Source organism: Salvelinus alpinus, chromosome 8 (assembly GCF_045679555.1).
Source record: "Salvelinus alpinus chromosome 8, SLU_Salpinus.1, whole genome shotgun sequence".
In the NCBI taxonomy this organism is placed as follows: Eukaryota; Metazoa; Chordata; class Actinopteri; order Salmoniformes; family Salmonidae; genus Salvelinus; species Salvelinus alpinus.
The window spans coordinates 28,756,735-28,780,454 of NC_092093.1; the positions used below are offsets into that span (position 1 = coordinate 28,756,735).

The 23,720-nt window shown below is 42.2% G+C and overlaps 2 protein-coding genes across 6 annotated transcripts in view; one reads left to right on the plus strand and one right to left on the minus strand.

Annotated features, from left to right (window-relative positions):
* LOC139582880 (tumor necrosis factor receptor superfamily member 21-like) overlaps window positions 1-9,118 on the minus strand; it is a 38,707-nt gene extending 29,589 nt beyond the window's left edge. The window contains exons 1-2 of the mRNA XM_071413299.1: window positions 8,718-9,118; window positions 2,425-3,088 (exon numbers count right to left, since the gene is read on the minus strand). Coding sequence (XP_071269400.1) covers window positions 2,425-3,088; window positions 8,718-8,756 — 703 coding nt within the window. The 5' untranslated portion in view covers window positions 8,757-9,118. The remainder of the gene's footprint in view (window positions 1-2,424; window positions 3,089-8,717) is intronic.
* LOC139582879 (CD2-associated protein-like) overlaps window positions 3,495-23,720 on the plus strand; it is a 114,177-nt gene continuing 93,951 nt past the window's right edge. Inside the window, exon 1 of one of the 5 annotated variants that reach the window (XM_071413296.1) lies at window positions 3,495-6,013. Coding sequence is in view for 3 of the 5 variants with exons in the window: in XM_071413295.1 (XP_071269396.1) it covers window positions 18,192-18,195 (4 nt within the window). In the remaining 2 variants the exon portion in view is untranslated. Of the gene's footprint in view, window positions 6,014-17,888; window positions 18,196-23,720 lie in introns of those variants that run through there. The other 4 variants (XM_071413295.1, XM_071413293.1, XM_071413294.1 and 1 more) reach the window with 4 other exon arrangements.

Below are 23,720 nucleotides of genomic sequence, written 5' to 3' on the forward strand. Positions count from 1 at the left end.
AGAAGAACAGAATATGAGTTGGCCGACTGTATGTTATCTGGCAATGCACCATGCCAACGGCTGTAGACTTGTTAATTTATCAGACAAGATATGCTTATAAATCCCGTGCCATTATTTTATATTATATGATTTTATAGTAAGAAGAATATAATTGAACTCAGCTGAATAAAATAGAAAGGATATTTTTGCCATTCCGGAGCTATGTTGAGCAGTAGGTTCGGCAGGTAGCCTAGTGGTTAGAGTGTTGGACTAGTAACCGAAGGTTGCAAGATCGAATCCCCGAGCTGACAAGGTAAAAATCTGTCGTTCTGATCATGAACAAGACACTGTTCCTAAGCCGTCATTGAAAATAAGTATTGAAGGTAAAATATATATATATTTTTAAAGTGATAATTTGAAGCATCCTATACGATAGATGTACAGTTATTTGGCAACGTCAGTTGTGAATGATGCAAACCGTAGAATGCCTTATAAATCAAAAAATATATGGGCTGCATGAAGCGACTATAGTCTATTGATTATTTGAGGAAAAAAAGCGTGTGCTCTGTTTCTTGCCTCAGGCTGCACACGCTGTTTTTCACTCATCAGTAGGCTACTCCGGTCATTTCACTGCGCGACAGGGGATATTCCGCCCAAACTCTGTATGCCATGGGCTCTCCAGCCCAGTTCCTGCAGCTAACCAGTGCTTCATTTGGGAAACCAAGTGAAATCTGTTCGGGAACATCGATAGTAACATGTTTTCACAACGAAACATATTTCATTAAACTGTTGACAGGCTTTCTCTCTGCGAGCTGGAGAAAATAATGAAGGAGAGGGGAGGAGATGGACATTTACGGTGGTGAGATATTCTGTAGCTAAAGGTAATGTGTCCGCCTATTAATTATGAAAATATAAAAAACGACCTATTACTATGCTTCACTAAAATCTGCACTTGTTTAATTTAGGCTAGACCAATTATGTACCAAATACATCTTAAATCTGTATATATTTATATTTTGAAATGTTTTTCTGGCATGTGTTTTATGCGGTAGGTTATGTATTGTATAGTGGCACAATCATTATTTTAATTCCGTTTTTTGGGGTCGGGCTTGGACTACGCATAAGCTCTAATATGCATATGGGTGTTTTTAATTAATCATCACCTTAGAAAGCACTGTCCATTTGGTTGTGTTAGGCTTTGAAACAACATCCACAACAACCATGTTTTCCAACCATGTTTTCCAACCTATTGTTGAACTTCTTTCTTCAAATTGATCAATTACAGTGGTGAGTTTTAAAAGCACATACTGTGCTTTTATTGATGTCACAGTGGTTGGAGAGACAAGATGATTGTTTTTATTTAACCAGGCAAGTCAGTTAAGAACCAATTCTTATTTTCAATGACGGCCTAGGAACAGTGGGTTAACTTGTTCAGAACGACATATGTTTACCTTGTCAGCTCAGGGGTTTCGATTTTGCAACCTTTTCGATTACTAGTCCAACACTCTAACCACCAGGCTACCTGCCGCCCCAGCGAGTTGGGTACTACTAATGCATGTCCAGAGTGCATGGGGGGATCACCATGGCGCAACTGTCATATAGAATTTTACTGCGGTCATGAGTCCGGTGTGGAGGTAATACTGTCACCAACTAAATAGTTAGTCAGTCTCTGAGAACTATGTTGCCATGGTAACATTGTCAGTGAGTGACTACTTTTAAATAATTTCTAGGAGACAAAAGTATTTCAAATTTTTTGAGACTTCCCTTCCCTGCATATAGACAGCCTAATATTTGGTTAGTATAAAAAATAGAAACCTTTGACTTGAATGCTTTTATCTGTTTCAGATGAGTATCCTTTGTGATCATTGTCAATATGACCTGTTACATAACACTTGGCAGGGAGACAAATTGGGAAGAAATAACAACAGCCCCTACAAAGGAATCTTTCTCTCTCTTGAGCCCCAATGGCTTCCCCTTGTCTTCCTATACATGTGATGTATTTAAGTAAAAGGGCAACCGTTTACCCAGGTTACTCCCCTTTCCCCTCTACAAGCAATTACTAAAATGTTTTACAGACATGACCTTTTACGGACCAGAGTGAGAACAAGGAAGTGAGTAGTCTGGGAAACAACAACATGTTTTCCACCAAAGCAGTGTTGTCTGTGACAAGACCAAACATGTCACCTTATCACTGTACAGCACCTGATAGCCGGACCAATGTTTGACGTGCCAGACTAAATAGGGGAGAATAATAGCCATCTGGGGACAGGTATTTTAGGAACACAAGCCTGTTCTACAGTCTGGGCTTCCTCTAGAGTTTCTACATGAGAATTACAATCCCCCGAGGGCATATCTAGGGTGATACTGAAATGAAAAACAAAATAACCTTGGTGGGGGAGCAACAGATGTAAAGTAGTTGAGGGAGTCTTGTCCACTGCCCCTTACCTTTACGTACTGGGCCAGCTAAGGAGGAGGAAGGGGAGGGCTCCTGGACGAAGGCAGACTGTGCAGGTCCCAGGAGGGTGGGGGAGGTGGGAGAAGCAGGTCCACAGATGTTGTCTGTCTCTCTAGTGCCCACCGCCAGTAGGGGCAGACTCTGGGCCAGGCAGTCTGTGTGTGTCCTGCACCTCAACACACTGGAGGCCATATCAGAGAAACTCCCCCGTGCGCACGCCTTACAGCGCACATCCTCCACATCGTTGCCCCTCTTCTTAACCCCTGAGCCCACAGGGCACAGGGAGTGGGCCGTGCAGCTGTCCCCCTGGGTGAAGGTGTCCGGAGGGCAGGTGCAGATCCGGTCCGAGGTGGCCGTGCAGGGGACCTTTTCAACGAGGGGGGCGTGGCAGGGCCTCCTGCAGCGGTGGCAATGCTGAATCCCGTTCTCTCCGTGAGTGAATGTGCCCTCGTCGCAGCGGCTGCAATCTCTCACGTTGGTCTGGGTACAGTGTCTGGAAACAAAGGTGCCCGCGGGGCACTTGTCACAGACCAGCTGAATGCCTGTGCTGGGGTCTGTGTGGTAGTAGTGGCGGGCAGACAGGGCCTCTGTCTCAGTGCCTCGGCTGGGTGTCAGAGGCTGGCTGGAGGCCTCACCAACTACACTGTACAGTAGCTGAGAACAGAAAGAAACGACAACAGAGACAGTGTTGGGCTTAGACAATGTACTGCAGACAAGACAAAAACACATAAGAGTCGCTGTTAGAGACTCAGCTGATTTACCAAATAAATTGATGTGTAAAAACAACTACAGCTCAGGCAAAGTCACCCCTAGAACCCCCCAAACTGGCTATAGTTAAAGGACAGTGAGTCACAAACAAGCGCATTGAGTCAACATTACAGGACACAATCTCACACCGGGTGCTTAGCCACCTACCGTACTGGCTTCCCCACATACTGTAATATAACAGAAGCTAGGCCATGGCCAGGGGGCATGCTCTAACAGTGACATCATCATGGAATGGAGAAGTCTATTATGTCATCAATAAATATAATTCCATAAGTACTAGTAGATTGTTAAGTGTTTCTGGTGTTGTTACTACAACCTTTAATAGATCCAATAAACGAATTTAAATAACTTATTCAACTTCTCTATAAAGAAACTAAATATATATGTTTTAACACGGCATGGTTGTATTTAGTTATTTTCAAAAATGTTAAATATTTATGTTAAGGCAATCCATCCAAGGGACACAAAAATATTTCATATTTTCAGTAGCGAGCACTTGAAAATCCATTCAAATAACTGGTACCACAACTTGGCTGATGTTCTAAACAGCACATTGAGGAATTTCATCAAGATAACATCTGGTGAACACACACAGTACCCAATGTTCTGTTGATGTGTGATGTCCTTCTGTTTGACTTTCACTGACAGGCATTCTTTCAGCACTAGTAAACGCTTCCACTCTGAAGTGATTATGGCTTGATTGTGTTCCATGGCAGTGAAATGCCATCCGCATCTACAACAGCCCTCCACTCCTTTCACTGAATTTACATCCAGTCTAGCCCTATGCAAATGTGGGGCTGGATGGGAAGTGGCTCTGTTGATTTCACTTTTTTGTCCAGTGTGCCAATTCGCCACAGAAATATGATGTTTGAGGCTATAACCGCCGATATGCAGGGAAAGAAAGGAGAGCTGCATCATCACTTTCTGAACATGCAGAGCCCTGTTAAAAGTTGTGGTCAAATCCAGTGTTTTTAATGGTTTACATACTGCAGTAGACCTACCAGAGAAACGAGAACGCCCTAATTCATCTCAGAGATGTGGGGTGGGGGGTATTAATATTCTCAGAGCATCTCATCAGGAGCGGGACAATAAAATACCAGCCTCCTCCGCTGCTGCTCCCCGTTTGGCTCAGAAGCACATGTTGTTCTCGCTGATGTGAGGGCTGGGGACCTGGCGGGACAATTTTGAGGGGAGGGGGAGTGAGACCAAACTCTGCTGAACATGAATAGAGATTAGCAGTTTTCCCACAAGCCTGATGTCCTAAACTGAACCACAGCAAAACAGACTTGAGAATTGAATCAACATCCCTGGGTTTGAAGTCGGGGGGGTATTAGCTATACTATTAGCCGCTACACATTGACTGTATGTTTGTTTATTCCATGTGTAACTCTGTGTTGTTGTATGTGTCAATCTGCTGTGCTTTATCTTGGCCAGATCGCAGTTGTAAATGAGAACTTGTTTTCAACTAGCCTACCTGGTTAAATAAAGGTGAAATAAAACAAAAAATCTAAAAAACATGAACTAACATTAACTCAGCACCGGGATTAAAAAATATGATTTAATATGTACAGAGGGATCTGTTGGCAGCAAAAGTATTTTATTAACAAAAAGTAAACAAATTAGTTAGATTTGTTTGTTGTTGCAGTTTTATAGCTAATTTCCTGCAATTCTACTATTCTAACTCTCAACATTAAGTTGAGACGCAGCTTTCTTTTTCCCAACGCAGTTAAGCCAAAACCACGCCCCGTTATTCAGAGAGGCGTTCTACAATGCTTTGAGCGCTCTCCAAGTCTCCAAGTCCGGAAGTGAATATCACGTAGCGTGAAATTTCAGTCACTGATCAATAACATTTGCCCTTGTATTTCAAGATTGAAAAATATAATAACATAATGTCATGGACAGAGATAGCCATTACCTTCCCTTAATGCTCAAAGACAGATTCAATGGCTGTAGCATAGCATGTTCGACTGAATGATTAGCTAATAAATATTTGAGAAATTATGAATAATAAGCATATGCTTTTACCTGATAATAGACTACTAATGATAATATAACTTCAAATACGGAGCTAGTAATGTTAAGTAGCCTAGTAAACTTAGCTGACCTTTAATTGAGGGAATTCAGCAGAGTTCTGAAACATTTTTACAACTCATTGAATCTCTGAAAATAAATACATGGGCAAATGTTACCAAACATGATAATAATAGGTTCTGCATTACGGTAGGCAGCTAATTGTTCAATTACACTTTCCATCCTTACATGGAAGGCCACTGTCTCTGCGCAGATCGCCTGTGAATGAGACAACGCTAGCTAGCCAATGGGAGCGTTATTTTGGCTTAACTGCGTTGGGGAAAAGAAAGACGCAGTTGAGACACTGACTGAGTTCCAAAAAACAAATCTAGTAACAACTATCTGTTTGTGTCATCATGTGCAAATTGACCCCTGACGAACAATGGACATTTGAAGATAAGTAAGGTGCAACTAAGGGCAACATCACTTTCAGCCAACACACTGTCTTTTGATGATATGTCATGAGGTACAAAATGTTGTGTGAAACTGGTTATATTCAACATGTGATGCACTGCAGGGACATTGGTTTGGTGGTCTGAAACTGACAGATATTGACGGTTTGTGGTGTGAATGAATGTGTGCATGCGTGCGAGCGAGAGAGTGAATGTCCCTCCCTTCTAGCTCAGATAAGAGAGCAGGCTCCTGTCACTGCATTTCCTGTTTGAAAAAAACACACCACTGGCATCCTGTCATGAGACTGCTGCTGTCTGAGGGACTGCCCACCATCACACCACACCGCCTGTGAGTGGCCATAAATCACTGATAACTACCTATTACTCTGAATCTACCTCAACCCTCTTTAGCATTTCATACCTGCCATGCAGGATAAAAAGTGAAGGAGAGAAATACTGTAGTCTAATCTGGTTTGTAGATATTGTATACAGCAGTATCCTCTAAATCTAATACATTTGATACATGATGAATGTGTATAGGATACATCTGTTGATAGGACATCATTAATACTAAAGCCATAGCAAGGCTAGTGCTATTACGACTCATATGTTTAGAGCTGAGCTCCAGGAGGTTAGTGAGTGATATCAGGATGCTCCCTCCCTGGCTGGAGGACAGAGAGAGGACAGCCAGCCCATCTATGCCGTGCCACTGCAGTGCTGCTGCTGCACTGGTTGCAAGGCTGGTTCCTGGAGAGACAGCCAGACTCAGCTACATCTGCCCTGCCTGAACACTCTGTAATTCAACCTCCAACAACAACATGCCCGCCCCAAGACACACACACACAACCCTTATGGACCGTACCTCTTTGCACATCATGCACTGAAGAACGGTAACACAAAGGAAATGATTAGGCATTGGGCAATGGTTTTCAATCATCATTGTTCAGAGACATGTTGAACCAGAATCTTATTTTGGTTTCAACACTTTCTCATCTTGGGATTTAGTGTGAGAGGATGGGGTGATCCATCTGAACCTTTTCTACATGAGACATGTGACAAGATGTTATACACAGTTCACTAAGTATACTGTCAGTTATGTGTCTAAGATTGTATAGGGGTTAAGTACACATGATGACAACCCCTGTGCGTGCGTGAGTGCATGTGCCTGTCCATGTGTTAGGTAACACCTCAAAGATAGGCCAATCGCACACGCAAGCAGATCTCTGAGCAACACACAATGGGCAAGTGAAACCATCCACCAGAACTTTTCTGACATCATCTTAAAATAATCACACATACATACATGTGCCACAACATCCTGCATTTCAAAGTTGTTGTCAGAGCCTCTGGTATCATCTAGATCAGGGTTTCCCAAACTCAGTGTTGGGGGCCCCCCCTGGGTGTACATTTTGGTTTTTGCCCTAGCACTACACAGCAGATCCAGGGCCGAGTTTGGGAAACCCTGATCTAGAACAGGGGTATTCAACTCTTACCCTACGAGGTCTGGAGCCTGCTGGCTTTCTGTTCTACCTGATAGTTAATTGCACACACCTGGTGTCCCAGGTCTAAACCAGTCCCTGATTACAGGTGAACAATGAAAAAATACAGTGGAACTAGCTTTGAGGTCCAGAGTTGAGTTTGACGGGTTTAGAACATCCATCTTAGAGCTAAATAAAGGTTAAAAAAACATCCAGCTTAGAGCCTAACTGTGCTGTTGTAGGCTACATGGAAGGCATGGCTGTTTGCCACAACAGTGCAAAAGTAACTATGTGTAACTATGAGCTTCCCATAAGCCATTACAGTACCAGATAACAACCAACCCAGCACCTGTTGCAACATGTCATCATGCAACTAAACGGCGAGGAAGAGTGAGTGTGTTTGGTGCAGCCATGCCTCGTTTATCACTGACAAACACCAGTGGTGCTGCCTCCTTCATGGGCCAGTGAAGAATATTCAATATTCATGTCAGAATGTACTGCCAACAACACAAGCACAAACAAGCAGTGGACCTCGCCTGAGAGGAGATACACAGAGGGGCCCAAACCACAGAAATGACTGACACACAATTACATTTTAGAATGGAAAATATAATTTTGTTATAATATCTGTTCCATGGTGATACTGGAAGATAAGGATACCTCCTTTACTGGTTAAATGTCAATAATTGATTACAGTGGATGATGGACTACTGTATCTGTAAGGTTGGCTAGATACCACCCTAGTATCAGAACTTTGCCAAATAATATTTTTTTTTTTAAAGTTATCAAAAAAATGGTATAAATTGGACATAAAACATGCATAGATTCCTAGATTGTATGTTCTCTCTGGCTGAGAGCACTCATATAAATATTGCCCTGCACTGTATGAAGTGTCGATATTAGACAAAAATACATGGATCTATGTATAAATGAGAACATTACTTAAATATAAGTGTTAAATTGGATTGAGGCAGGGTGGGTCAACATCCAGTACAGCATTTCAATGCAGTCTGTTTTCCCTAAGAGTTTCTCCAGCATTGGAAAAACAAAGCCTGAAGTCTGTATATGAGACTTTGTATTGGATGATTCTAGTAATACATATATGACCTCACAGGTTATAGTCCCATACAAGCTGTTTGAATACAGGGATTCTAAAGATGACATATGTTACAATAAAATTGTGTACAATAAAATAATGTTAGCTAATAACAAGCAATAAATTACATTTACAGGTAGCCTGCAATAAGATGAATAGTAGTGTCATTCTCATGGGGCAAGAGTCATAGCATATAGGCCTATGTGCTATTGTTCATCCATCCTACCATTCTGTTCTGACAATAGATCTTTTTTTATTTATAAAAACGAATCGATATTGTAGCCTATTATACAAGATTACCTGTAAAATTCACGAATTATAGAAGAGTCAAAGTTAACAATATCTTCACTTGGCTAATTGCAGATACGTTTAGAACAGAACAAACGCAAAAATAAAAACTGTCTCTTTAAATCGAGAACCTGCCGGGAAGCACCCCTATAATAAGAACAATACCAAAGACAAAGGTGTCTGGTACTTACCACCACAGACATACAGAGCACTGAAATTGTCCAGAGCATTTTCCCAAAATCAACTAGGACAATTTAGAAAATGCGCATCTCCAGTTCTGAGAAAACGTTAGGCTACTTCTCATCGCACAAGGTGGTACATCATCCCTGCATCAGCAGGAAACATTCTAGATATGCTGTACTGGCTAAGGCAATAATAACAATCTACTGCTGGTGTTCCTTCAACCGGCAGTTTTTATAGTCTGTGTCTCGAAGTGGACTGGCTTCAGATAGTATGGGATAAGAGCTTGGTTCTGAAAGAATGGTATAATTCCCATATCGATGATGGATAAGCAACTGAAATTCCGCCTTGTTTGGTCCAGGTTCCTGCGCGGTCTATGCAGCAAAGCAAGGCGATAACTGAAAGGGGCGGGTACTGGCGACAGACGTCACCAACGAAACTCGGCACTGGCGCGCCGCTCGCCCAAAGCAGAGATACTGTATATAATGACTAAATGGTCTTGTGTCCGCTTTGATGGGAGTGGTTGTCCCAAAGGCGGAAAGGTAGGTGGTCTGCTTATCGGTCTGTATATTGTGGACAAACAGGAGTAAATCATCTCGCTTCGTCTCTTCTGCCCAAACGCAGTTGACTCGGTTTCCCGGAAGAAATTGCATAGACGGGATTACAGTGGTAGACACTATACAGGTGAACACGTACGTAGGCTAGGCTTTATATGTCCGGTACGTTTAATTGAAAATACACAAGGAAAAAAAAATAACTACCAGGTTAAAACTGAGGTTACATTTTATGTTGATAGAGTTATACATAGATTATAGATAATTCAATATCGAAATGTTGACGGATAGTCTATTTGTTTCGGTTTAGGGCACAGGTGAGGGGATTGAACATATTCAGTGTGCTTTAATTGTGCCATCCCCAGGCATATTTAAACTAGGCCAAGGAAAATACAATTTCCCTATGTTTGCCTCCTTATAATGTCAAATGGACAATTATTCCATTGTGGAACACAGAGAGGAGATGTGAATGACCCTATTTTATCATTAATAAAAAAAGCTAAAATATCCACTATCGAATGGTGGCTTCACCCATACTTGATATTTTGTAATAGGGGATGTGTACATGTTTTTGCATGCCATTCAAACAGTGGTGTTGGACTCATATTGGCACAGTCATGTGGATACTGCACATTTTAGGAATGGAAATTCTCTATTTAATCCCCAACATTGGCCGCCATTATTACCATGAGACTGCCATATAACAGAACAGGGCTCCGGGCAGCCGAGCGGAAATGGAGGAAAACTCGCCTCCCTGCGGACCTGGCATCCTTTCACTCCCTCCTCTCTACATTCTCCTCTTCTGTCTCTGCTGCTGAAGCCACTTTCTACCACTCTAAATTCCAAGCATCTGCCTCTAACCCTAGGAAGCTCTTTGCCACCTTCTCCTCCCTCCTGAATCCTCCCCCCCCCCCCCCTCCTCCCTCTCTGCGGATGACTTCGTCAACCATTTTGTAAAGAAGGTCGACGACATCCGATCCTCGTTTGCTAAGTCAAACGACACCGCTGGTTCTGCTCACACTGTCCAACCCTGTGCTTTGACCTCTTTCTCCCCTCTCTCTCCAGATGAAATCTCGCGTCTTGTGACGGCCGGCCGCCCAACAACCTGCCCGCTTGACCCTATCCCCTCCTCTCTTCTCCAGACCATTTCCGGAGACCTTCTCCCTTACCTCACCTCGCTCATCAACTCATCCTTGACCGCTGGCTACGTCCCTTCCGCCTTCAAGAGAGCGAGAGTTGCACCCCTTCTGAAAAAACCTACACTCGATCCCTCTGATGTCAACAACTACAGACCAGTATCCCTTCTTTCTTTTCTCTCCAAAACTCTTGAACGTGCCGTCCTTGGCCAGCTCTCCTGCTATCTCTCTCAGAATTACCTTCTTGATCCAAATCCGTCAGGTTTCAAGACTAGTCATTCAACTGAGACTGCTCTTCTCTGTGTCACGGAGGCGCTCCGCACTGCTAAAGCTAACTCTCTCTCCTCTGCTCTCATCCTTCTAGACCTATCGGCTGCCTTTGATACTGTGAACCATCAGATCCTCCTCTCCACCCTCTCCGAGTTGGGCATCTCCGGCGCGGCCCACGCTTGGATTGCGTCCTACCTGACAGGTCGCTCCTACCAGGTGGCGTGGCGAGAATCTGTCTCCGCACCACGTGCTCTCACCACTGGTGTCCCCCAGGGCTCTGTTCTAGGCCCTCTCCTATTCTCGCTATACACCAAGTCACTTGGCTCTGTCATATCCTCACATGGTCTCTCCTATCATTGCTATGCAGACGACACACAATTAATCTTCTCCTTTCCCCCTTCTGATAACCAGGTGGCGAATCGCATCTCTGCATGTCTGGCAGACATATCAGTGTGGATGACGGATCACCACCTCAAGCTGAACCTCGGCAAGACGGAGCTGCTCTTCCTCCCGGGGAAGGACTGCCCGTTCCATGATCTTGCCATCACGGTTGACAACTCCATTGTGTCCTCCTCCCAGAGCGCTAAGAACCTTGGCGTGATCCTGGACAACACCCTGTCGTTCTCAACCAACATCAAGGCGGTGACCCGTTCCTGTAGGTTCATGCTCTACAACATTCGTAGAGTACGACCCTGCCTCACACAGGAAGCGGCGCAGGTCCTAATCCAGGCACTTGTCATCTCCCGTCTGGATTACTGCAACTCGCTGTTGGCTGGGCTCCCTGCCTGTGCGATTAAACCCCTACAACTCATCCAGAACGCCGCAGCCCGTCTGGTGTTCAACCTTCCCAAGTTCTCTCACGTCACCCCGCTCCTCCGCTCTCTCCACTGGCTTCCAGTTGAAGCTCGCATCCGCTACAAGACCATGGTGCTTGCCTACGGAGCTGTGAGGGGAACGGCACCTCCGTACCTTCAGGCTCTGATCAGGCCCTACACCCAAACAAGGGCACTGCGTTCATCCACCTCTGGCCTGCTCGCCTCCCTACCTCTGAGGAAGTACAGTTCCCGCTCAGCCCAGTCAAAGCTGTTCGCTGCTCTGGCACCCCAATGGTGGAACAAACTCCCTCACGACGCCAGGTCAGCGGAGTCAATCACCACCTTCCGGAGACACCTGAAACCCCACCTCTTTAAGGAATACCTAGGATAGGATAAAGTAATCCTTCTAACCCCCCCCCCCTTAGAGTTAGATGCACTATTGTAAAGTGGTTGTTCCACTGGACATCATAAGGTGAATGCACCAACTTGTAAGTCGCTCTGGATAAGAGCGTCTGCTAAATGACTTAAATGTTAAATGTAAATATAAATGTTCTACTAAAAAGCAGATGGAATGGTTCACTTCATGTGTGTCAGTAGAACAGAAATGGCTCAGGCCCAGCATCAGTGATGTAGGATATTGAGCTTTGCCCAGACAGTGACTCCAAATAGAGTCAATTGATAGATTAGCACAACACACCATCTGGCATGTATGTGGAGGTGCCACTCTGTTTTCTGCTGGGGGGGATCAGTCTAAGTGGGTTAGCAGAGGGATAGAAAGGGCAGAGATGGAGCCAGATACTGGCTAGTGATTTGCCTGCCTGCCTGGCCAACATTGCTGTGCACTCAAGCTGAGATGTGACTTTCAACATGTATAGCATTCCCTTCGCCTTAAGGGAATCTCTGTTGCTCTCAGATCAGAGTTACTAGATTGCCTTAAATAAAACCATATTTTGGAAGGGGAGAAGTTCTGTGCTCAAATCAAATGTTTTAATCAAGTAGAAAATAATGTTATGGGGACTGCCAAGTGCTCAGTATTCGTTGAAATTAGAATTTTAGACCATAAATGGATAAGCCCATGCCCCGTGCTCAACACATATGGAATCATGTAGTAACCAAAAAAGTGTTAAACAAGTCAAAATATATTTTATATTCTTCAATGTAGCCACCCTTTGCCTTGATGACAGCTTTGCACACTTGTGGCATTCTCTCAACCATCTTCATGTGATAGTCACCTAGAATGCAGTTCAATTAACTTCTTACGGCTGAAATCCCGTGGTCCCGTGTGGCTCAGTTGGTAGAGCATGGCGCTTGCAACGCCAGGGTTGTGGGTTCATTTCCCACGGGGGGACCAGGATGAATATGTATGAACTTTCCAATTTGTAAGTCGCTCTGGATAAGAGCGTCTGCTAAATGACTTAAATGTAAATGTAACGGGATCGATTTGACAACAGCCAGTGAAAGTGCAGGGTGCCATATTCAAACAACAGAAATCTCATAATTAAAATTCCTCAAACATACAAGTATTATACAGCATTTTAAAGATAAAATTGTTGTTAATCCCACCACAGTGTCCGATTTCAAAAAGGCTTTACGACGAAAGCACACCATCTGATTATGTTAGGTCAGCGCCTAGTCACAGAAAAACACAGCCATTTTCCAGCCAAAGAGAAGAGTCACAAAAAGCAGAAATAGAGATCAAATGAATCACTAACCTTTGATGATCTTCATCAGATGGCACTCATAGGACTTCATGTTACACAATACATGTATGTTTTGTTCGATAAAGTTCATATTTATATCCAGAAATCTCAGTTTACATCGGCGCGTTATGTTCAGTAATGTTTTGCCTCCAAAACATCCAGTGATTTTGCAGAGAGCCACATCAATTTACAGGAATACTCATCATGAACGTTGATAAAAGATACAAGTGTTATGCATAGAATTAAAGATATACTTCTCCTTAATGCAACCGCTGTGTCAGATTTAAAAAAAGCTTTATGGCAAAAGCACACCATGCGATAATCTGAGTACAGCGCTCAGCCACCATACAGATACCCGCCATGTTGTGGAGTCAACAAAAGTCAGAAATAGCATTATAAATATTCACTTACCTTTGATGATCTTCATCGGAATGCACTCCCAGGAATCCCAGTTCCACAATAAATGTTTGTTTTGTTCGATAAAGTCCATAATTTATGTCCAAATACTTCCTTTTCGTTCGCGCGTTTAGTGAATTTGGATTACTGGACAACGCGCGAGCACTAAGTCCAGACGAAAAGTCAAAAAAGTTATATTCCAGTTAATAGAAACATGTCAAACGATGTATAGAATCAATCTTTAGGATGTTTTTATCATAAATATTCAATAATGTTTCTTTCTATGTTTTTACCGGACAATTCCTTTGTCTTTAGAAATGAAAAGGAACAGAGCTCACTCACACGGCCGCACGCTTGACTAAACTAATGGCATTCTGCCAGACACCTGGTTCAAACAGCTCTTATACGCTCCCCCTTCACAGTAGAAGCCTGAAACAAGGTTCTAAAGACTGTTGACATCTAGTGGAAGCCTTAGGGAGTGTAATCGGACCAAATGTACACTGTATCTTGGATAGGCAAACCTACAAACCTCAGATTTCCCACTTCCTGGTTGGATTTTTTCTCAGGTTTTTGCCTGCCATATGAGTTCTGTTATACTCACAGACATCATTCAAACAGTTTCAGAAACTTCAGAGTGTTTTCTATCCACATCTTCTAATAATATGCATATCTTAGCTTCTGGGCCTGAGTAGCAGGCAGTTTACTCTGGGCACGCTTTTCATCTGAACGTGAAAATAGCGCCCCCAGCCATAAGAAGTTAACAAGTTTGCCTTTTTAAAAGTTCATTTGTGGAATTTCTTTCCTTCTTAATGCGTTTGAGCAAAACCGTTGTGTTGTGACAAGGTAGGTGTCACGCCCTGACCTTAGAGAGCCGTTTTATTTCTTTATTTGGTTAGGTCAGGGTGTGATGTGGGGTGGGCATTCTATGTTTTTGTATTTCTGTGTGTTTAGCCAAATGTGGTTCCCAATCAGAGGCAGCTGTCTATCGTTGTCTCTGATTGGGAATCATACTTAGGCAGCCTGTTTTGCCACCTTAGTTGTGGGTAGTTGTCTTTGTTAGTGGCCTGTATAGCCCTAGTAAGCTTCACGTTCGTTTTTGGTGTTTCTTGTTTTGTTGGCGACATTCTTAATAAAGAAAAATGTACGCTTACCACGCTGCACCTTGGTCCGGTCATTTCCCCGACGACGTTCGTGACAGTAGGGGTGGTATACAGAAGTTAGCCCTCTTTGGTAAAAGACCAAGTTCATATTATGGCAAAAACAGCTCAAGTAAGCAAAGAGAAACAACAGTCCATCATTACTTTAAGACATGAAGTTCAGTCAATACCAAAAAAGTTCAAGAACTTTGTGAAAGTTTCTTCAAGTGCAGTCGCAAAAATCATCAAGCGCTATGATGAAACTGGCTCTCATGAGGACTGCCACAGGAAAGGAAGACCCAGAGTTACCTCTGCTGCAGAGGATAAGTTAATTAGAGTTAACTGCACCTCAGATTGCAGCCCAAATAAATGCTTCAAAGAGTTCAAGTAACAGACACATCTCAACATCAACTGTTCAGAGGAGACTGCGTGAATCAGGCCTTCATGGTCAAATTGCTGCAAAGAAACCACTACTAAAGGACACCAATAAGAAGAAGAGACTTGCATGGGCCAAGAAACACAAGCAATGGTGATTAGACTGGTGGAAATCTGTCCTTTGGTCTGATGAGTCCAAATTTGAGATTTTTGGTTCCAACCGCTGTGTCTTTGTGAGACGCAGAGTAGGTGACCGGATGATCTCCGCATGTGTAGTTCCCACCATGAAGCATGGAGGAGGAGGTGTGAGGGTGCTTTGCTGGTGACACTGTTAGTGATTTATTTAGAATTCAAGGTACACTTAACCAGCATGGCTACCACAGCATTTAGCAGCGATACACCATCCCATCTGGTTTGTGCTTAGTGGGACTATCATTTGTTTTTCAACAGGACAATGACACAAAACACACCTCCAGGCTGTGTAAGGGCTATTTGACCAAGAAGAGTGATGGAGTGCTGCATCAGATGACCTGGCCTCCACAATCACCCGACCCCAACCTAATTGAGATGGTTTGGGATGAGTTGGACCGCAGAGTGATGGAAAATCAGCCAACAAATGCTCAGCATATGTGGGAACTCCTTTAGACTGTTGGAGAAGCTGGTTAAAGGAATGCCAAGAGTGTGCAAAGTTGTCATCAAGGCAAAGGGTGGCAACTTTGAAGAATCTGATTTGTTTAACACTTTTTTGGTTACTATATGATTCCATGTGTGTTATTTCATAGTTGTGATGTCTTCACTATTATTCTACAATGTAGAAAATAGTAGAAATAAAGAAAAACCCTTGAATGAGTAAGTGTGTCCAAACTATTGACTGGTAATGTAGGTCTACTCTGCTTTCATTTTATGTCTGTTTCTCCGTTAGTTTAATGTTTCTCTAGCCTATGCGGGGTGGGTAGAAACCACTAACGTTCGGTTTTCATGGATACAGTATCTTCAACCTAGCTTCCGTTTCCCTTGAAAACCGGATGTGGGCACTCCGCTCAGGTGTTTCTATTACATCTGCTACTTAGGTTAATGTTTCTCTGACCGTGTTCTTCAAGCCAACTGCTGCGATAGGAACACCAAGTTTGACCTCTGCTGGACATCTTGGTCTGTTACAATCTTCGGAAGTTTTTGACTTTAGCCTATTGTAACTGCTCAGTGCTCTATCACCTATAATCAAACTATGTGTATTCAGTGTTTATTTAAGTATTGTAGGCTATTGTAATATTTTGTGTGAGATCTTTTTCCAATAAAATTAATATAGACATTAATTATACATTCTAAAGTCAAGGCAAAGGAGAGTAAGCTACACTGGAGTGACATGTTGTTCCATGGCTCTCTAAAACTAAAATGAATGATTTACTCTTTGTCAAAGTTAAAAGCACTCTAACTAGTTCAAAGGCGCTCTGCCTTAGAAGCCAGTCATATCTTATTGGCCATTTAGATTACTGTTTGTTATTTTGTAAGTCTACATCTATGTCAGAGTTCATTGACATTCTCTAGTCCAGCCTATAAACCTAAATTTTGGATCCAGTTTTATTCACCTTCTGAAATGTTGCACCTGAATCCTGCCTGTAGCCTGATGCTTTGCAACCCCCTGACAAGACTGTAGGGTTCACTATTTTACAATTAGATACCATCATTTCCCAATAGGATTTCAGATCTCTCTAAAATATCCTTTATGGAACGCTGAATTACTTGTTGTAAATTGATTTTCAACACAAGGTGGCAGTACATTCCACTAAGTGTCAAGGTTCATACTGTAGCACAGAGAAGTAATGTAGGAAAGCCAGCAACCAGCAAATAAAAAATTTCTGACAGTGGATTAAGTTGCATTAATAATATTACATATGTTGAAGTGATGTTACAGAGCCAGTGCTAATCTTCATTCTGTATTCTGCTCTAAAATAGATCTCTATGCCTCATTCTGAGCCGTCCCTGGTGTCCCTCCATGTTTAGCCTTTTTGTGGTTAGATTCATTTGCATAGAATTTGTGTATACGCCGCTTCTTTATAGGATGTTGGAACTCCTGTCAAATTGATCCAATCAAGCAAATTTGTCTTCTGTACTTCATTTTACAGTGCACTTTGCATGTAGTACAGATAGGTCAAACCAGGATGTCTCTGCTAATAGGGGACAGGGGGAGACAGGTGGGAGTCACTGGGCTAATTCTACATCAGAATTTAGGACCAGGGATTTTTCTGACCAGGAGAAACTTGGGGCCCTAGTCATAACCTGTGGTCAGAAAAAAAGCTTTAATCACAATGCAGTTTAAACTCTGCATGTTTCATTACTCCCTGTCAAATTAAAGGTTAAATAAATAAATAAAATACCTTGAATCTGCTCCCCGTGATTGACTTTTTGGCCAGAGTACCAAGCAGTGCCCCCTCTCTGTGTCATTCTCAAGTTCAAATATTTATTTCTAAGAAAAATAACAATAAACGAGGATATCTTTGTAGCCTATTTAATACAATGAAAGCATGGAATGACCCTTATAATAATGTTATTCTACCATGACCAACTGGAGAGATAAAAGTAGATTTATTTAATAATAAACATGAATATCAATCATGTTTCAGTCAATTTTGTTGTCTGTCTGATGATGCAAATGTCAAAACTAATGTTCACCAGGAAAGCAATGGTCACTGATGATGCTCAACACGGATTAAAGTGGTGGATAGAAAAAAATCTCCAGTCCATCACACTGTTCATGCTGTGTGCTAATGAACGAATGGCATTCCATTAGTTCCAATTTCCTCTCGCGGGACTCACATTTCTAAATATCGCGAATTTTCCTGCTGTTTATACGTGTGGCAGTAGTTTCAGGCAAGTCCAAGAAAGGTGGAGACTTCCCTGCACAATAATCATTACAAACATAGGGTTGGTAAGCTGCTATTCACCCAAAGGCGAATGGCTTAACTTGCATATCGGTAGTGAATTTGCAAAAACCACCTTGGCTTAGTAAATACACATAGCTAGCTAGCTAGCATTCAAGCTGCTAGCTAACGCGAGCAACCGGATAGCAGATTCCAAACATCTGATAGCGACATTGAAGGACATTATGGGTGAGTATTTTCATTTATGTGGTTCTTGCTTATCGTGATGGCTATCCGATGTTCCCCGCTTCAAATTGCCTGTAGCCAGAAATAGGGATCCATCATCACCAACCGTGCCCGGATTTGGAGTGTGCTCCTTGTGAGATTGATCAATGTACTATCTACGTTTAGCTAGTTAAATTAGCTATTTAACAAAAAGCGATAATGTCAACTAGTTAGCTTCCATGCTAACATAAACTCTATTTTGCCGGCAAGTTTGCTCAATTATCTAGCTTTGCTAGCTAACTAACAAGGCAATTCCATGGCCAGGTTTTTGCGTCAGAAGTAATGGTTACTGTATGCCTGTTTTTAGATAGTTAACTAGTTAGCAATAGCACCAGTTAGTAAAAATGTAAATGTTTTATCGGTCCAGTGGAAAAGCAAATAGCACGCCACCTCTCCACCCCATCTTTGCTACTTGTTTGCTAGCTACGCGTTATGGGGTGAAACCTAAATATGATTAAGAAGCAACATTTTCCTCCCACTGCTTGTTCTTTTTGTACAGCATTTCAAGCCAGGTTTGCCCTCGATTATATTACTTGCAAAAATTATGGTTTCAAACCCGCTTGACACAACTCATTGACAGTCCCAGTTTCACACCCAAAGTCTAAGCAACACAGAAAACCTTCTGATAAGTGTGCGCCTGGGGGAAGGCACCAAACACATCTTCCCCATAATCTTGACATATTGCAAAGTGTGAATCTCAAACTTGCATGTCATGAAGCCGTTTTTAAAAGAGCTGTATTTGGATGTAACATTCAGTGTGAAGTTGTTCAACACTGCTATGTTGTGAAAGGTTAACACTTATGTTTTTAAACATACTATACACTAGTGGTGAACAAAGTACCCAATTGTCATACTTGAGTAAAAGTATAGATACCTTCATAGAAAATGACTCAAGTAAAAGTCACCCATTAAAATACTACTTGATTAAAAGTCTAAAAGTATTTGGTTCTAAATATACTTAAGTATCAAAAGTAAATATAATTGCTAAAATATACTTAAGTATCAAAAGAGAAAGTATACATCATTTTAAATTCCTTCTATTAAGCAAAGCAGGCGGCACCATTTTCTTGTTTTTATGTATGTATAGCCAGGGGCACACTCATTTACAAACGATGCATTTGTGTTTAGTGAGTTCACCAGATCAGTAGGGATGACCATATGTTGTCTTGGTAAGTGTGTGAATTGTACCATTTTCCTGTCCTGCTAAGCTTTCAAAATGTAACAAGTACTTTGGGGTGTCAGGTAAAATGTATGGATTAAAAAGTACATTATTTTATTTAAGAATGTAGTGAAGTAAAATATGTTTTTTATAGTAAAGTACAGACACCATAAAAAACTACTTAAGTAGTACTTCAACATATTTTTACTTAAGTACTTTACACCACTGCTGTACACACGGCATGCTGGTGTCTACGGTTTATCATTGGGTTGCGTCCTTTCTTACCAAGGTTCAGTGTAACTAGCAGTCGATGTGTTTCAACATGTCAGAGTTGTGAGCCCCTTACGTTTATCGTCTGTGGCATGCTCTCCGTATTTCCATCACATAGTTTGTATCAGGCTTCCCACTTTAACTTTAGCCATTTATCTCTCTCTCTCTCTCTCTCTCACATACACACACACACACACACACACACACACACACACACACACACACACACACACACACACACACACACACACACACACACACACACACACACACACACACACACACACCAACTACAAGTGTTTCCGATCAGTGGGAAAGTATGCAGATATGAGTTTCCTCTGCTCATATGTTGGCTAGCAGTCAGTCAGTGTTTGTGTACTAGACTCTAGAGGGGTCTGGGTACAGCTGTGTAGAATGCGGCTAGCAGGCAGCTTCCTGGCCGGCCGCTGTTTCAATGTGTAGCTTACATAACCCAGTGACCGTGTGATGCATTACCTGAGAGGGGGAAACAGTCATGGCCACTCTTGCGTTTAAGCTACACATTGAAACAGCGGCCGGCCAGGAAGTACTTGAGTGAGGGAAACAATAATCTGGAGGTCTTTGATATCCAGCTTTATCTGGCCTGGCCCAGCCTTGAGAAAATGTCCTCCTTGAGTAACTTTACTCGTACACCAGGGCAAGCCCTGTGACAGTATACACTGTCATTCTCAAAGTATTTGTATTTGTTATGGATCCCCATTAGCTGCATCAGTTACTTGATGTGGAATAGAATTTCATGTAGTCATGGCTCTATGTAGTACTGTGTGCCTCCCATAGTCTGTTCTGGACTTGGGGACTGTGAAGAGCTCTTGTGGCATGTCTTGTGGGGTATGCATGGGTGTCCGAGCTGTGTGCTAGTAGTTTAGACAGACAGCTCGGTGCATTCAACAAGTCAATACCTCTCCTAACTAAAAGTAGTGATGAAGTCAATCTCTCCTCCACTTTTAGCCAGGAGAGATTGACATGCATATTATTAATATTAGCTCTCTGTGTACATCCAAGGGCCATCCGTGCTGCCCTGTTCTGAGACAATTTTCCAAAGTCCTTTTTTGTGGCACCTGACCACACGACTGAACAGTAGTCAAGGTGCAACAAAACTAGGGCCTGTAGGATCTGCCTTGTTGATCGTGTTAAGAAGGCAAAGCATCACTTTATTATAGACCGACTTCTCCCCATCTTAGCTAGTACTGCATCAATATGTTTTGACCATGACAGTTTACAATCTAGAGTTACTCCAATCAGTTTAGTCATCTCAACTTGCTCAATTTCCACATTTATTTATTACAAGATTTAGTTGAGGTTAAGGGTTTAGTGAGTGTTTTGTTCCAAATACAATGCTTTTAGTTTTAGAAATATTTAGGGCTAACTTATTCCTTGCCACCCACTCTGAAACTAACTGCAGATCTTTGTTGAGTGTTGCAGTCATTTCAGTCGCTGTAGTAGCTGATGTGTACAGTGTTGAGTCATCCGCCGACATAGACACTCTGGCTTTACTCAAAGTCAGTGGCATGTCATTAGTAAAAATTGAAAAAAGCAAGGGGGCCTAAACAGCTATCCTGGGGAATTCCTGATTCTAACTAGATTCTATTTGAGAGGGTTCCATTAAAGAACATCCTCTTTTCTGTTAGACAAGTAACTCTTTATCCACATTATAGCAGGGGGTGTAAAGCCATAACACATATGTTTTTCCAGCAGCAGACTATGATCGATAATGTCAAAAGCTGCACTGAAGTCTAACAAGACAGCCCCCACATTCATTTTATCATCAATTTCTCTCAGCCAATCATCAGACAAGTGCTTTGCTTGTTGAGTGTCCTTCCCTATAAGAATGCTGAAATTCTGTTATCAATTTGTTTACTGTGAAATAGCATTGTATCTGGTCAAACACAATTTTTTCTAGAAGTTTACTAAGGGTTGGTAACAGGCTGATTGGTCGGCTATTTGAGCCAGTAAAGGGGCTTTACTATTCTTGGGTAGCGGAATGACTTTAGCTTCCCTCCAGGCCTGAGGGCACACGCTCTCTAGTAGGCTTAAATTGAAGATGTGGCAAGTAGGAGTGGCAATATCGTCTGCTATTATCCTGAGTAATTTTCCTTCCAGATTGTCAGATTCCAGTGGCTTGTCATTGTTAATAGACCACAATCATTTTTTTCACCTCTTCCACACTGACTTTACAGAATTATGTCTTTCATAATTTGGTCCGATATACTTGGATGTGTAGTGTCAGCGGTTTGTTGCTGGGATGTTATCCCTAAGTTTGCTTATCAATGAAAAAGTCATTAAAATAGTTTGTAATATTAGTGGGCTTTGTGATGAATGAGCCATCTGATTCAATTAATGAAGGAGCCCGAGTTGGCTTTTTTCTCCAAAAATGTCAGTTAAGGTGCCCCAAAGCTTTTTACTATCATTCTTTATATTATTTATCTTTGTTTCAGTGTTTCTTTTTATTTAGTTTAGTCACATGATTTCTTAATTTGCAGTACGTTTGCCAATCAGTTGGGCTGCCAGACTTAATTGCCATGCTTTTTGCCTCATCCCTCTCAACCATACCATTTTTCAATTCCTCATCAATCCAATAGGATTTAACAGTTTTTTTGTCATTTTCTTAATGGGTGCGTGCTTATTAGTAACTGGAATAAGTAGTTTCATAAATGCATCAAGTGCAGCATCTGGTTGCTCCTCATTACACACCACAGACCAGCAAATATTCTTTACATCAACATATGAATCACTACAAAACCTCTTGTATGACTTCTTATACACTATATTAGGCCCAGCCTTTGGAACTTTAGTTTTCCTAGATATGGCTATTATATTGTGATCACTACATCCTATGGATTTGGATACTGTTTTAAAGCAAATATCTGCAGCATGGGAATGTTAATGTTAAGTTAAAAAGGGAAAAGTGATAAGATGGAGACAGCGTAACAGGTCAGCAAGATTAGACATGGCAGAGTTTGTGGACACCCACATACACACCCCTTTCTGGGTTAAACAGGTTTGGTGCCAAAGTTTAGGAATGGCTAGACAGAACAGAGATCATTGTCTGGCTCAATATATTTAGACATAAACAACAATCCTATACACAAAAGCTTTATGATATGCTAGTGTACATGCTTAATGCACTACTTATAACAGGCAGCTGACATTGACCTTACAACCCCCATGCTGTTGACTCGTTCTATCGAGTCAAAGTTTATTGGTCACGTACACAGTTTAGCAGATGTTATAGTGGTTGCAGCAAAATGCGTATGTAACTGTCACTTGTCTTTGATTGAGCGCCAGTCTCAGCTGAGACAGCAACAGCTTTTATCTACATTTTCCTTTACAATGATTTGATCCCCCTTGGTAAATGGTAGGCTACTACTTTGTGCTTCAAAAACGCCCCTCTGTTGAAATTGAAAGCAGAGTCTAACGCAGTCTTCTAGGTCTATGCCCTATTCTGCTGTGTGGACCTTTGGCAGACACATCATAAGAGAGGCTTCTAAATCAGGATTACTGGACAGCAGCTCAACATTGGGTTTGGCCCGGGGACAAAAACTCGTGTCATTAGCAATCAATATAATTGTAAATTGCGTCTCATGGCACAAGCCTAGTCTACAGCCTCCAATGACCCAGCATGCTGGCTGTGTCCTGGATGATATTTTTCCCAATATCCCCATTGTCTGATAAACATCTCTTTCTCAAGTAGCACTTTTGCAAGCATTTTCACTGGCTAGTTCCCAAGGCATGTGCAGACAGACAAAAATGAGAGAACTGGAGGATATTGAGCAATGGTGGGTGGAACCAAAAAAGGGAAGGAGAGTTCATCTCCAAGTGCCCACCATGCCTTGCCTAGCCTCACTTATGAAACTCTGCTGTGGAACGACTCTCTGGCTGGAAATACACTACATGACCAAAAGTATGTGGTCATTTGCTCATTCCAAAATCATGGGCATTAATATGGTGTTGGTCCCCCTTTTGCTGCTATAACAGCCTCCATTCCTCTGGGATGGCTTTCCACTGGAGGTTGGAACATTGC